This window comes from Oncorhynchus clarkii, chromosome 12 (genome assembly GCF_045791955.1).
Source record: "Oncorhynchus clarkii lewisi isolate Uvic-CL-2024 chromosome 12, UVic_Ocla_1.0, whole genome shotgun sequence".
In the NCBI taxonomy this organism is placed as follows: domain Eukaryota; kingdom Metazoa; phylum Chordata; class Actinopteri; order Salmoniformes; family Salmonidae; genus Oncorhynchus; species Oncorhynchus clarkii.
Genome location: NC_092158.1, coordinates 5,758,696 through 5,770,792, shown reverse-complemented (window position 1 = coordinate 5,770,792; position 12,097 = coordinate 5,758,696). Strand labels below are relative to the sequence as shown.

General features: G+C 43.5%; 1 protein-coding gene across 1 annotated transcript in view; it reads right to left on the bottom strand.

The window, feature by feature from the left end:
• The window catches only part of LOC139421845 (DCC netrin 1 receptor), a 729,366-nt gene that overhangs the window by 54,222 nt on the left and 663,047 nt on the right, over window positions 1-12,097 (bottom strand). The window contains exons 24-25 of the mRNA XM_071172971.1: window positions 11,493-11,725; window positions 10,810-10,926 (exon numbers count right to left, since the gene is read on the bottom strand). Coding sequence (XP_071029072.1) covers window positions 10,810-10,926; window positions 11,493-11,725 — 350 coding nt within the window. The remainder of the gene's footprint in view (window positions 1-10,809; window positions 10,927-11,492; window positions 11,726-12,097) is intronic.

The window sequence follows — 12,097 nt, the reverse complement described above, 5'->3', positions numbered from 1 at the left end:
TAATAGTGTATAGTATAGTAATAGTGTATAGTAGAGTAATAGTGTATAGTATAGTAATAGTGTACAGTATAGTAATAGTGTATAGTATAGTAATAGTGTATAGTATAGTAATGGTGTGTAGTATAGTAATAGTGTATAGTATAGTAATGGTGTGTAGTATAGTATAGTATAGTAATAGTGTATAGTATAGTATAGTAATAGTGTATAGTAGAGTAATAGTGTATAGTATAGTAATAGTGTATAGTATAGTAATAGTGTATAGTATGGTAATAGTGTACAGTATAGTAATAGTGTATAGTATAGTAATAGTGTATAGTATAGTAATGGTGTGTAGTATAGTATAGTATAGTAATAGTGTATAGTATAGTATAGTAATAGTGTATAGTATAGTGATAGTGTATAGTATAGTAATAGTGTATAGTATAGTAATAGTGTATAGTATAGTGATAGTGTATAGTATAGTAATAGTGTATAGTATAGTAACAGTGTATAGTATAGTATAGTAATAGTGTATAGTATAGTAATAGTGTATAGTATAGTATAGTATAGTAATAGTGTATAGTATAGTATAGTATAGTAATAGTGTATAGTATAGTGATAGTGTATAGTATAGTAATAGTGTATAGTATAGTAATAGTGTATAGTATGCTTGTTGGTCATAGTATAGATAAGGTTCCCAGATGTCGTACTACATTCGCCAAAAATACAAAGTATACAAGCAGTGGACGCTATTTTTTGTGTTTTTAGGGCCCATAATGCAATTATGTAGGCTTCACAACAATGTCTGAAAATATGCAGCCGAAGTCCGACGATAGATACAAATTCATTGCTTTAATCAGGCCAAAATGTGAAGAAAATGTTGAGCAATGTGATAAAATAAAGTATTTATTTTTAAATAACATTACGCTGCACGTTCTGTTGTCTGACAATATGTTGTAGTATATGTATATGTATAGTATAGAGTATGTATATAGTATATAGTATGTAGAACATACTGATTAAGTACATACTCATACCGTATGTTAGTATGGGTATTAATTAAGTATGTAGGATACAGTATGTTAGTATGGGTAATCATTAAGTATGTAGGATACAGTGTGCTAGTATGGGTATTCATTAAGTATGTAGGATACAGTATGTTAGTATGGGTAATCATTAAGTATGTAGGATACAGTGTGCTAGTATGGGTATTCATTAAGTATGTAGGATACAGTATGTTAGTATGGGTATTCATTAAGTATGTAGGATACAGTGTGTTAGTATGGGTATTCATTAAGTATGTGGGATACAGTATGTAGGATACAGTATGTTAATATGGGTATTCATTAAGTATGTAGGATACAGTGTGTTAGTATGGGTATCCATTAGGTATGTGGGATACAGTATGTTACATTATGTTAGTATGAGTATGTAGGATACAGTATGTTAGAATGGGTATTCATTAAGTATGTAGGATACAGTATGGTAGTATGAGTATGTAGGAAACAGTATGTTAGAATGGGTATTCATTAAGTATGTAGGATACAGTATGTTAGAATGGGTATTCATTAAGTATGTAGGATACAGTATGTTAGTATGAGTATGTAGGATACAGTATGTTAAAGTATGTTATAATGGGTATTCATTAACTATGTAGGATACAGTATGCTAGAATGGGTATTCATTAAGTATGTAGGATACAGTATGTTAGTATGGGTATTCATTAAGTATGTAGGATACAGTATGGTAGAATGGGTATTCATTAAGTATGTGGGATACAGTATGTTGGTATGGTTATTCATTAAGTATGTAGGATACAGTATGGTAGAATGGGTATTCATTTAGTATTTAGGATACAGTATGTAGGATACAGTATGTTAATATGGGTATTCATTAAGTATGTAGTGTACAATATGTTAGTATGGGTAATCATTAAGTATGTAGGATACAGTATGTTAGAATGGGTATTCATTAAGTACGTAGGATAAAGTATGTTAGAATGGATATTCATTAAGTATGTAGGATAAAGTATGTTAGTATGGGTATTCATTATGTATGTAGCATACAGTATGTTAGTATGGGTAATCATTAAGTATGTAGGATACAGTAAACGGGTATTCGAACACAGCTGTAGACATGATAAATTCTCTAGTCACCTCCTTTAATGCCCCCTGCTTTACCGCTGCTACCTCATCTATCCAGGGCAGAAGTCATAATCTGTCTGGATTATCAGATTAGTATCAGATTCAACAGCTCAGTCACAGACAATCACAGATTACAAAGGGAAAACCAGCCATGTTGCGGACACGACGTCTTTCCCTCAGACAAGCTAAACATTTTCTTCGCCTGTTTGGAGGATAACATAGTGCTGCCGACGAGGCCCGCTACCAAGCACAGTGAGTTCTCGTTCTTCGTGGTCGACGAGAGTAAGACATTTAAACGTGTTAACCCTCGCAAGGCTCCCGGCCCAGACGGCCTCCCAAGCCATGTCCTCAGACCAGCTGGCTGGAGTGTTTAGGGACATATTCAATCTCTCCTTATCCCAGTCTGCTGTTCCCACCTGCTTCAAGAGGGCCACCATTGTTCCTGTTCCAAAGAAAGCAAAGGTAACCGAACTAAATGACTGTCGCCCCGTAGCACTCACTTCTGTCATCATGAAGTGCTTTGAGAGTCAAGGATCATATCACCTCCACCTTACCTGACACCCTAGACCCACTTCAATTTTCTACCGTCCCAATAGGTCCACAGACGATGCAATCGCCATCTCACTGCACACTGCCTTATCCCATCTGGACAAGAGGAATACCAACGTCAGAATGCTGTTCATTGACTACAGCTCAGCCTTCAACACCATAGTACCTTCCAAGGTCATTATTAAGCTGGAGGCCCTGGGTTCGAACCCTGTCATGTGTAACTGGGTCCCGGACTTCCTGACAGGCCTCCCCCAGGTGGTGAAGGTAGGAAACAACACCTCCACTTTGCCAATCCTCAACACAGGGGCACCTCAGGGGTGCGTGCTCAGTCCTCTCCTGTGCTCCCTATGTGGCCACGCACGCCTCCAACTCAATCCTCAAGTTTTCAGACGACACAACAGTAGCAGGCCTGATTACCAACAATGACGAGACGGCCTACAGGGCCCTGGCAGAGTGGTGACAGGAAAATAACCTCTCCCTCAAAGTCAACAAAACAAAGGAGCTGATCGTGGATTTCAGGACTCAACATCGACGGGGCAGCAGTGGAGAAGGTGGAAAGCTTCAAGTTCCTCGGCGTACAAACCACTGATGATCTGAAATGGTCCACCCCTCACAGACAGTGTGGTGAATAAGGCGCAACAACCTCAGGAGGCTGAAGAAATTTGTCTTGGCCGCTTAAACCCTCACAAACTTTTACAGATGCAAAATTGAGAGCATCCTGTCGGGCTGCATCACAGCCTGGTACGGAAACTGCTCCGCCCACAACAGCAGGGCTCTCTAGAGGGTGGTACGGTCTGCCCAACGGATCACCGGGGGCAAACCACCTGCCCTCCAGGACACCTACATCACCCGATGTCACAGGAAGGCCATAAAGATCATCAAGGACAACAACCACCCAAGCCACTGACTTTTCACCCCTCTATCATCCAGAATGTGAGGTCAGTACAGGTGCATCAAAGCTGGGACCGAGAGACTGAAAAACAGCATCTATCTCAAGGCCGTCAGACTTTTATTAAATAGCCTTCATTAGCCGGCTACCACCCAGTTACTCAACCCTGCACATTAGAGGCTGCTGCCCTCTATACATAGACATGGAATCACTGGTCACTTTAATAATGGAACACTGGTCACTTTAATAATGTTTACATACTGCTTTACTCATCTCATATGTATATACTGTATTCTATTCTACTGTATTTAGTCAATGACACTCCGACATTGATCAATCTAAAATGTATATCATTCTTAATTCCATTATTTTACATTTGTGTACTGTTGTGAATTGTTAGATGCTAGAAACTCAAGCATTTCGCTACACCCAAAATAACATCAGATAAAAACGTGTATGTGACCAATACAATTTGATTTGATTAGGACTAAATGGGTCTACAGAGTGATTCATCCAATTAAAATTATGTTAGTAATATTAATTGGCGTCATTGTGTTGTCAATATGCTAGTCACGATGCACAGCTATCTGAACTACGGACTTAGTTAGTCACGATGCAAAGCTATCTGAACTACGGACTTAGTTAGTCACGATGCACAGCTATCTGAACTACGGACTTAGTTGGTCACGATGCACAGCTATCTGAACTAAACACTTAGTTCGTCACGATGCACAGCTATCGGAACTATGGACTTAGTTAGTCACGATGCACAGCTATCTGAACTAAACACTTAGTTCGTCACGATGCACAGCTTTCGGAACTACGGACTTAGTTAGTCACGATGCACAGCTATCTGAACTACGGACTTAGTTCGTCACGATGCACAGCTATCTGAACTACGGACTTAGTTCGTCACGATGCACAGCTATCGGAACTACGGACTTAGTTCGTCACGATGCACAGCTGTCGGAACTACGGACTTAGTTAGTCACGATGCACAGCTATCTGAACTACGGACTAAGTTAGTCACGATGCACAGCTATTTGAACTACGGACTTAGTTCGTCACAATGCACAGCTATCTGAACTACGGACTTAGTTAGTCACGATGCACAGCTATTTGAACTACGGACTTAGTTCGTCACAATGCACAGCTATCTGAACTACGGACTTAGTTCGTCACGATGCACAGCTATCGGAACTACGGACTTAGTTAGTCACGATGCACAGCTATTTGAACTACGGACTTAGTTCGTCACGATGCACCGCTTCTGAACTATGGACTTATTTAGTCACGATGCACAGATATCTGAACTATTGAACTGAACTTAGTTAGATCTGAATGCTCTGCCTTTCATAACACCCTCTTTTGGCATCCTTTGTCCTTTGGCACCCTCCTTTGGCACCCTCCTTTGTCCTTTGGCACCCTATTTCCTTTATAGTGCACTAATCTGACCAGGGCCCTGGGAAAAAGGATGTCATTTGAGACACATCCTGTGTCTAAGGAACAAGTCACATTAGAGAACACTAACTAAGGAGACCTACTAATTAGGTCCTTATTAGTGAATAAAACACAAACAGACAGAAGGATATTCAGCAACTATCTACACAAATAATAATCATAATTAAACAATCCTGAAAATTCAAAAGAAGCTTCTTCTAACAGGAACCCCTGGCTGGCGAACGAAGCCAACTGAAATCTATTCCACTTGTTCTCCTTAGCTCCTTCTTGACGATGAAAGAGTGGAGCACTTGTTCTCCTTAGCTCCTTCTTGACGATGAGAGAGAGAGAAAGAGAGAGAGAGAGAGACTTGAGGCAGTGGTAATATATGCAGTACCCTGCGGTTCTTCTCTGAGTGTGAGACGGTGCCTACAGTAGCCTAGCAGCGTTAACCACTAAGCACTACTAAGCCCACTGGGACCCAGGTAGGTGAAGGATGTGAACCAGGGGAATCATCAGATTACCCCCGGAGTAGACGGGGCCTAACCCCTCCTCACCCTTCCTCACCCTCCTCACCCTTCCTCAGCCTTCCTCACCCCTCCTCACTCTTTCTCACCCTCCTCACTCTTCCTCAATCCTCCTCAATCCTCCTCAACCCTCCTCACCCCTCCTCAGTCCTCCTCACCCTTCCTCACCCCTCCTCACCCCTCCTCAAACCTTATCAACTCTCCTCACCCCTCCTCACCTTTCCTCAACCCTCCTCACCCCTCCTCAACCCTCCTCAACCCTCCTTATCCCTCCTCCATCCACATTACCTCTCCTCAACTTGACTCACCCTTCTGATGAGAAGGATAAGGAAGGGGGAGGTGGGGTGAGGAGGGGGGGAATGTGATTGATGGGGATGTGCTGAATGCGGAGTAGGTCTCTCCCTCTCTCGATTGAATTCAAAGGGCTTTTTTGGCATTGGAAACATGTCTCCCTCTCCCCTCTCCCTCTCCCTCTCTCTCTCTCTCTCTCTCTCTCTCTCTCTCTCTCTCTCTCTCTCGGTCTCTGTCTCCCTAGGGAGTCTGAGATGTGAGGAGGCCCTTCCTTCTCTCTCTGTCTCTGTCCCACTAGGGATCCGGAGATGTGGAGGCTTTCATGTGACTACTGGAGAGAAGAGAGGTGAGGGATGAAAAGAGAGGGAAGAACAGGGGCAGAGAAGAGAGAGGAAAGAGAGAGAGAGCGCGAGAGAGAGAGACAGAGAGAGAGAGAGAGAGAGATACAGAGAGAGAGAGCGAGAGAGAGAGAGAGCGAGAGTGAGAGAGAGAGAGAGAGAGAGATGTCTGGTAATTACCCAATGTGCTACTAACAGAGAAGGAGGGAGAGGAAGTTGTCAAGGAGATTGATGTTCCAAGATGGAGTAGCAGATCGGACGTGTGTTTGTCTTGTCCATATGTTAATTAGTCTGTAAATAGTCTGTTTTTCGTTTTTTTCATACATATTCTAATTTCACTTTCCAACTACAAACTAAATATACTTTCATGCAACCCGCCTCACCCAATTTGGTACAGTTCTGCTATTTTTATTCCTCATAACTGGAACCTCCAACAGTAGCTAGCCATCTAACTAGCTACTAGTCATTGTTTGCCACTGCTAGCGGTGGCTTCACCTTTAGCTCGGACAATTACCTGCCAGTCTGCACAGCACGATATCAACCCACAGCATATTGGACTGCTTTTCTCCAACACGTCACCGTATTCCTGATGTAAGCTCGAGACCATTACACCGGATCATCGCAGCTAGCTAGCTGTAACCAAGTGGCTTCTGTTGGCTAACGCCTCTGTCCCGAAGCAAGATCCAGTTAGCCTTGAGCTAGCCTCGAGCTAGGCCAATCTCCCGGCCAGCCGACGGAGTATACCAGCTAATACCTCTTTTGACAATTGGCCTTTATTGTCACCTCGGAGTCCTGCCAATCCATCACGACTGATCTGCCAACGTAACTGTAAGATGTGGTTTCAAAAAGTATTTTCCGTTGCGATGTCGCTAAAGACACATTTGCTATCCCCGGCACGCTAGCTTTCTGAACGCTGTGTTTTCAGCCCGCTAGCTTTCTGAACGCCGTGTCTCCAGCCCGCTAGCTTTCTGAACGCCGTGTCTCCAGCCCGCTAGCTTTCTGAACGCCGTGTCTCCAGCCCGCTAGCTTTCTGAACGCCGTGTCTCCAGCCCGCTAGCTTTCTGAATGCCGTGTCTCCAGCCCTCTAGCTTTCTGAACGCTGGGTCTCCTGCTCGCCTAGCTTTCTGAACGCCGTGTCTCCAGCCCACTAGCTTTCTGAACGCCGGGTCTCCAGCCCGCTAGTTTTCTGAACGCCGGATCTCCTGCTCGCCTAGCGTGGAAGTGACTACCAAACGGCTCCCTGACTCACCTATTGCTGCTCTTTGGACCCTATGATCACAGCTGATGCCTGCTGATCTGTTCATTAACACTGCACCTCAATTTGTCTATCTGTCGGCCCCAGCCTCGAACTCAGGTCTTGTGTGTACCTAACTGACCCTCTCTGCCCATTCATTCCCATTTACCGTTGTTGTCTTAGCTCTCCCGACCAACACCCATGATTGCTTTACGCCTCTCTCTAATGGGGCGTACTGCATTTCAGTTACTTATTATTGTTTTATTTCGCTGTAGACCCGCTCAACATGTGTTATTTGTCCCACCCCCCCATGCATGCGGAGACCTCACCTGGCTTAACTGGTGCCTTCAGAGATGCAGCATCACTCATCATCACTGAATACCTAGGTTTACCTAGGTTTACCTAGGTTTATCACTATAAAATGCTCCCTAAAATACTTCAGCAAGCAGGCCTTTCTAACCGACCTGGCCCGGGTATCCTGGAAGGATATTGACCTCATCCCTTCAGTAGATGGTGCCTGGTTGTTCTTTAAAAGTCCTCACCATCTTAAATATGCCCAGTTCAAAAAAGGTAGAACTAAAAACGTATAAAACGTATAAAACGCCCCTGGTTCACTCCTAACATGACTTCCCTTCACCAGCACAAAAACATCCAGGGGCGGTACTGCATTAGCATCGAATAGCGATATGCAACTTTTCAGGAAAGTCAGGAACCAATATACACAGTCAGTTAGGAAAGCAAAGGCGGGCTTCTTCAAACAGAGATTTCCATCCTGTAGCATTAATTCCCCAAAAGTTCTGGGACACTGTAAAGTCCATGGAGAATGAGAGCACCTCCTCCCAGCTGCCCACTGCACTGAGGCTAGGAAACACTGTCACCACTGATACATCTACGATAATTGCTCATTTTAATGAGCATTTTTCTACGGGCAGCCATGCTTTCCACCTGGCTACCCCTACCCCGGCCAACAGCTCTGCACCCCCGCAGCAACCTTCCCAAGCCCCCCCCACCACTTCTCCTTCACCCAAATCCAGATAGCTGATGTTCTGAAAGAACTGCAAAATCTGGACCCCTACAAATCAGCTGGGCTAGACAATCTGGACCCTTTCTTTCTAAAAATGATCCGCTGCAATTGTTGCAAACCCTATTACTAGCCTGTTCAACCTCTCTTTTGTATCGTCATATCCCTAAAGATTGGAAAGCTGCCGCAGTCATCCCTGCAAACTGTTACAGACCTATATCCATCCTGCCCTGCCATTCTAAAGTCTTCGAAAGCCAAGTTAACAAACAGATCACCGCCCATTTCCAATCCCACCGTACCTTCTCCGCTATGCAATCTGGTTTCCAAGCTGGTCACATGGGTGCACCTCAGCCATGCTCAAGGTCCTAAACAATATCATAACCGCCATTGATAAAAGACAGTACTGTGCAGTCATCTTCATCGACCTGGCCAAGGCTTTCGACTCTGTCAATCACTGCGTTCTTATCGGCAGACTCAATAGCCTTGGTTTCTCAAATGACTGCCTCTCCTGGTTCACCAACTACTTCTCAGATAGAGTTAACTGTGTCAAATCGGAGGGCATGTTGTCCGGACCGCTGGCTGTCTCTATGGGGGTGCCACAGGGTTAAATTCTCGGGCTGACTCTTTTCTCTGTATACATCTATGGTGTCGCTCTTGCTGCAGGAGATTCTCTGATCCACCTCTACGCAGACGACACCATTCGGTATACATCTGGCCCTTCTTTGGACACTGTGTTAACTAACCTCCAAATGAGCTTCAATGCCATACAACACTCCTTCTGTGGCCTCCAACTGCTCTTAAATGCTAGTATAACTAAATGCATGCTCATTAAATGATTGCTGCCCACACCCGCCCGCAAGACTAGCACCACCCTGGACGGATCTCACAACTCTCACAACTACAAATACCTAGGTGTCTGGCTAGACTGTAAACTCTCCTTCCAGACTCACATTTAGCATCTCCAATCCAAAATAAAATCTAGAGTCGGCTTCCTATTTCGCAACAAAGCCTCCTTCACTCATGCTGCCAAACATACCCCCGTAAAACTGACTATCCTACCGATCCTTGACTTCGGTGATGTAATTTACAAAATAATCTCAAACACTGTACTAAGCTAATTGGATGTAGTTTATCACAATGCCATCCGTTTTGTCAGTAAAGCCCCATATACGACCTGTATGCTCTCGTTGGCCGGCCCTCGCTTCATATTCGTCGCCAAACCCACTGGCTCCAGATCATCTATAAATCTATAAATCTTTGCTAGGAAAAATCATGCCTTATCTCAGCTCACTGGTCACCATAGCAGCACCCACCCGTAGCACGTGCTCCAGCAGGTATATTTCAGCTTCCAACACTCTACTCAGCAAACTGGATGCAGTCTATCACAGTACCATCTGTTTTGTTACCAGATCACCTTATACCACCCACCACTGCGACCTGTATGCTCTCGTCGGCTGGCCCTTGGTACATATTCGTCGCCAGACCCACTGGCTCCAGGTCATCTATAAGTCTATGCTAGGTAAATCTCCACCTTATCTCAGTTCACTGGTCACAATAACAACACCCACCCGTAGCACACGTTCCAGCAGGTATATCTCACTGATCATCCCCAAAGCCAATACCTCATTTGGCCGCCTTTCCTTCCAGTTCTCTGCTGCCAATGACTGGAACGAATTGCAAAAGTCACTGAAGCTGGAGAATTATATCTCCCTCACTTACTATAAGCATCAGCTGTCAGAGCAGCTTATCGATCATTGTACCTGTGCACAGCCCATCTGTAAATAGCCCATCAAACTACCTCATCCCCATATTGTTATTTTTTTTCTTCTCTTTTGCACCCCAGTATCTCTACTTGCACATCATCATCTGTACATCTATCACTCCAGTGTTAATGCTAAATTGTAATTATTTTGCCACTATGACCTATTTATTGCCTTACCTCCCTAATCTTACTACATTTGCACACACTGTATATAGACTTTTCTAATGTATTATTGACTGTATGTTTGTTTTACTCCATGTGTAACTCTGTGTTGTTGTCTGTGTCACACTGCTTTGCTTTATCTTGGCCAGGTCGCAGTTGTAAATGAGAACTTGTTCTCAACTTGCCTACCTGGTTAAATAAAGGTGAAATAAAAACAAAAAATAAACAGAGGAGGGAATGGAGGAGGAAGAAGAGGAGGAAGGGAGGATGGAGGAGGAAGGACAGCCTACTCAAAGTGAGAGCAGGATGGCTAACAACCAGACAACAATTATTTGGGAAGATGTTTTTTTTCATTTATTTTTCATTTTTAAATTGAATTAGACAAGTCAGTTAATGACGGCCAACAAATACCCTCCCTTAACCCGGACGACGCTGGCCAATTGTGCACCACCCTACGGGATGTTGACACTTACGGGTGTTGCTGGGCTGAGAGTCCATGGGGATCATAAGCTTGGTACGTGTTGCCCTCCGGGCAGCTAGGGAGCTCTCTAACGTAGAGATGCAGCTGGAAGCCTCGTCATTGTCCACACCTAGAACATAAATGGATCGTACTGTATTACTAGACAGGGCTCCGTTGCAAAATCTATTGTTATATCAATGAGATTTCACCTCACTATAACAGAACAAAGAGACACAGATTAACCAAAGAGAACTCTTCACCAGCAACATCCCAAGGTGAGGAAAAGCGTAGAATTGTATTCACGCCAGATGGTTTTATACTCAGTATTATCTTGTTCCTCTGAATAGTCCTTCACATCTTGATAAGAAATCAATAGTCCACAATTTCTTCATAGAATATTCATGAATAGCATTCAGAGAGACTAAAGATGTTACTGGCAACTTTAGTTAAAGAGCTACGTTTCAATAGAGAGACGAAGATGACGATAGAAGCAAGCTACTTTCCCCCTCTATTGTTGAAGACTTTCTCTACAAAAACCAATCAGTGGTAAAATGTGTTGGTGGACTGGATAACAACACATCTGCTGTGAACATAAAAAAAACGTTAACAAATATTCCTTTTATAATCTCTTATTTTTTATCCAAGATTCTGTTCCAAAACATCCTTCCTGTCATTAACATCACCATGATGTCTTACCTGAGTGGCTGCTCTTGCTTCCCATCTGACTCTCTGATTGGCTGTGACTGACAGACTGAGACCGGATTTCCTGGATGGAACCCTGGATGGGCGAATCACATCCAGAGGGGGCGGCACTGGTAGGCTTCTCAATGTTCTTCAGTTCCATCTCCTCATGATGGATCCACAGGTCTGGAGGTCTCAGGTCCTTCTGACTACCTTTTCGCTTCCCTGTACTGTGAGTGGCACGCTTCCTATAGACGAGAGGGAGAAGAGAGAGATAGAAAGAGAGAAAGACAGAGCGTTAGAAAGAGAGAAAGAGAGGGAGATAGTTAGAAAGAGAGACAGAGAGAGAGACAGACGGAGAGAAAGAGAAAGAAAGAGAGAAAGAAAGAGAGAAAGACAAAGAGAGATAGAGATAAAGACGGAGAGAAAGAGGAAGAAAGAGAGAAAGAAAGAGAGAAAGACAAAGAGAGATAGAGAGAAAGACAAAGAGAGATAGAGAGAAAGACAAAGAGAGATAGAGAGAAAGACGGAGAGAAAGAGGAAGAAAGAGAGATAGAAAGAAAGAGAGAAAGACAGAGACATAGAGAGACAGAAAGAAATAAATATTTCTCTCTAGGTGA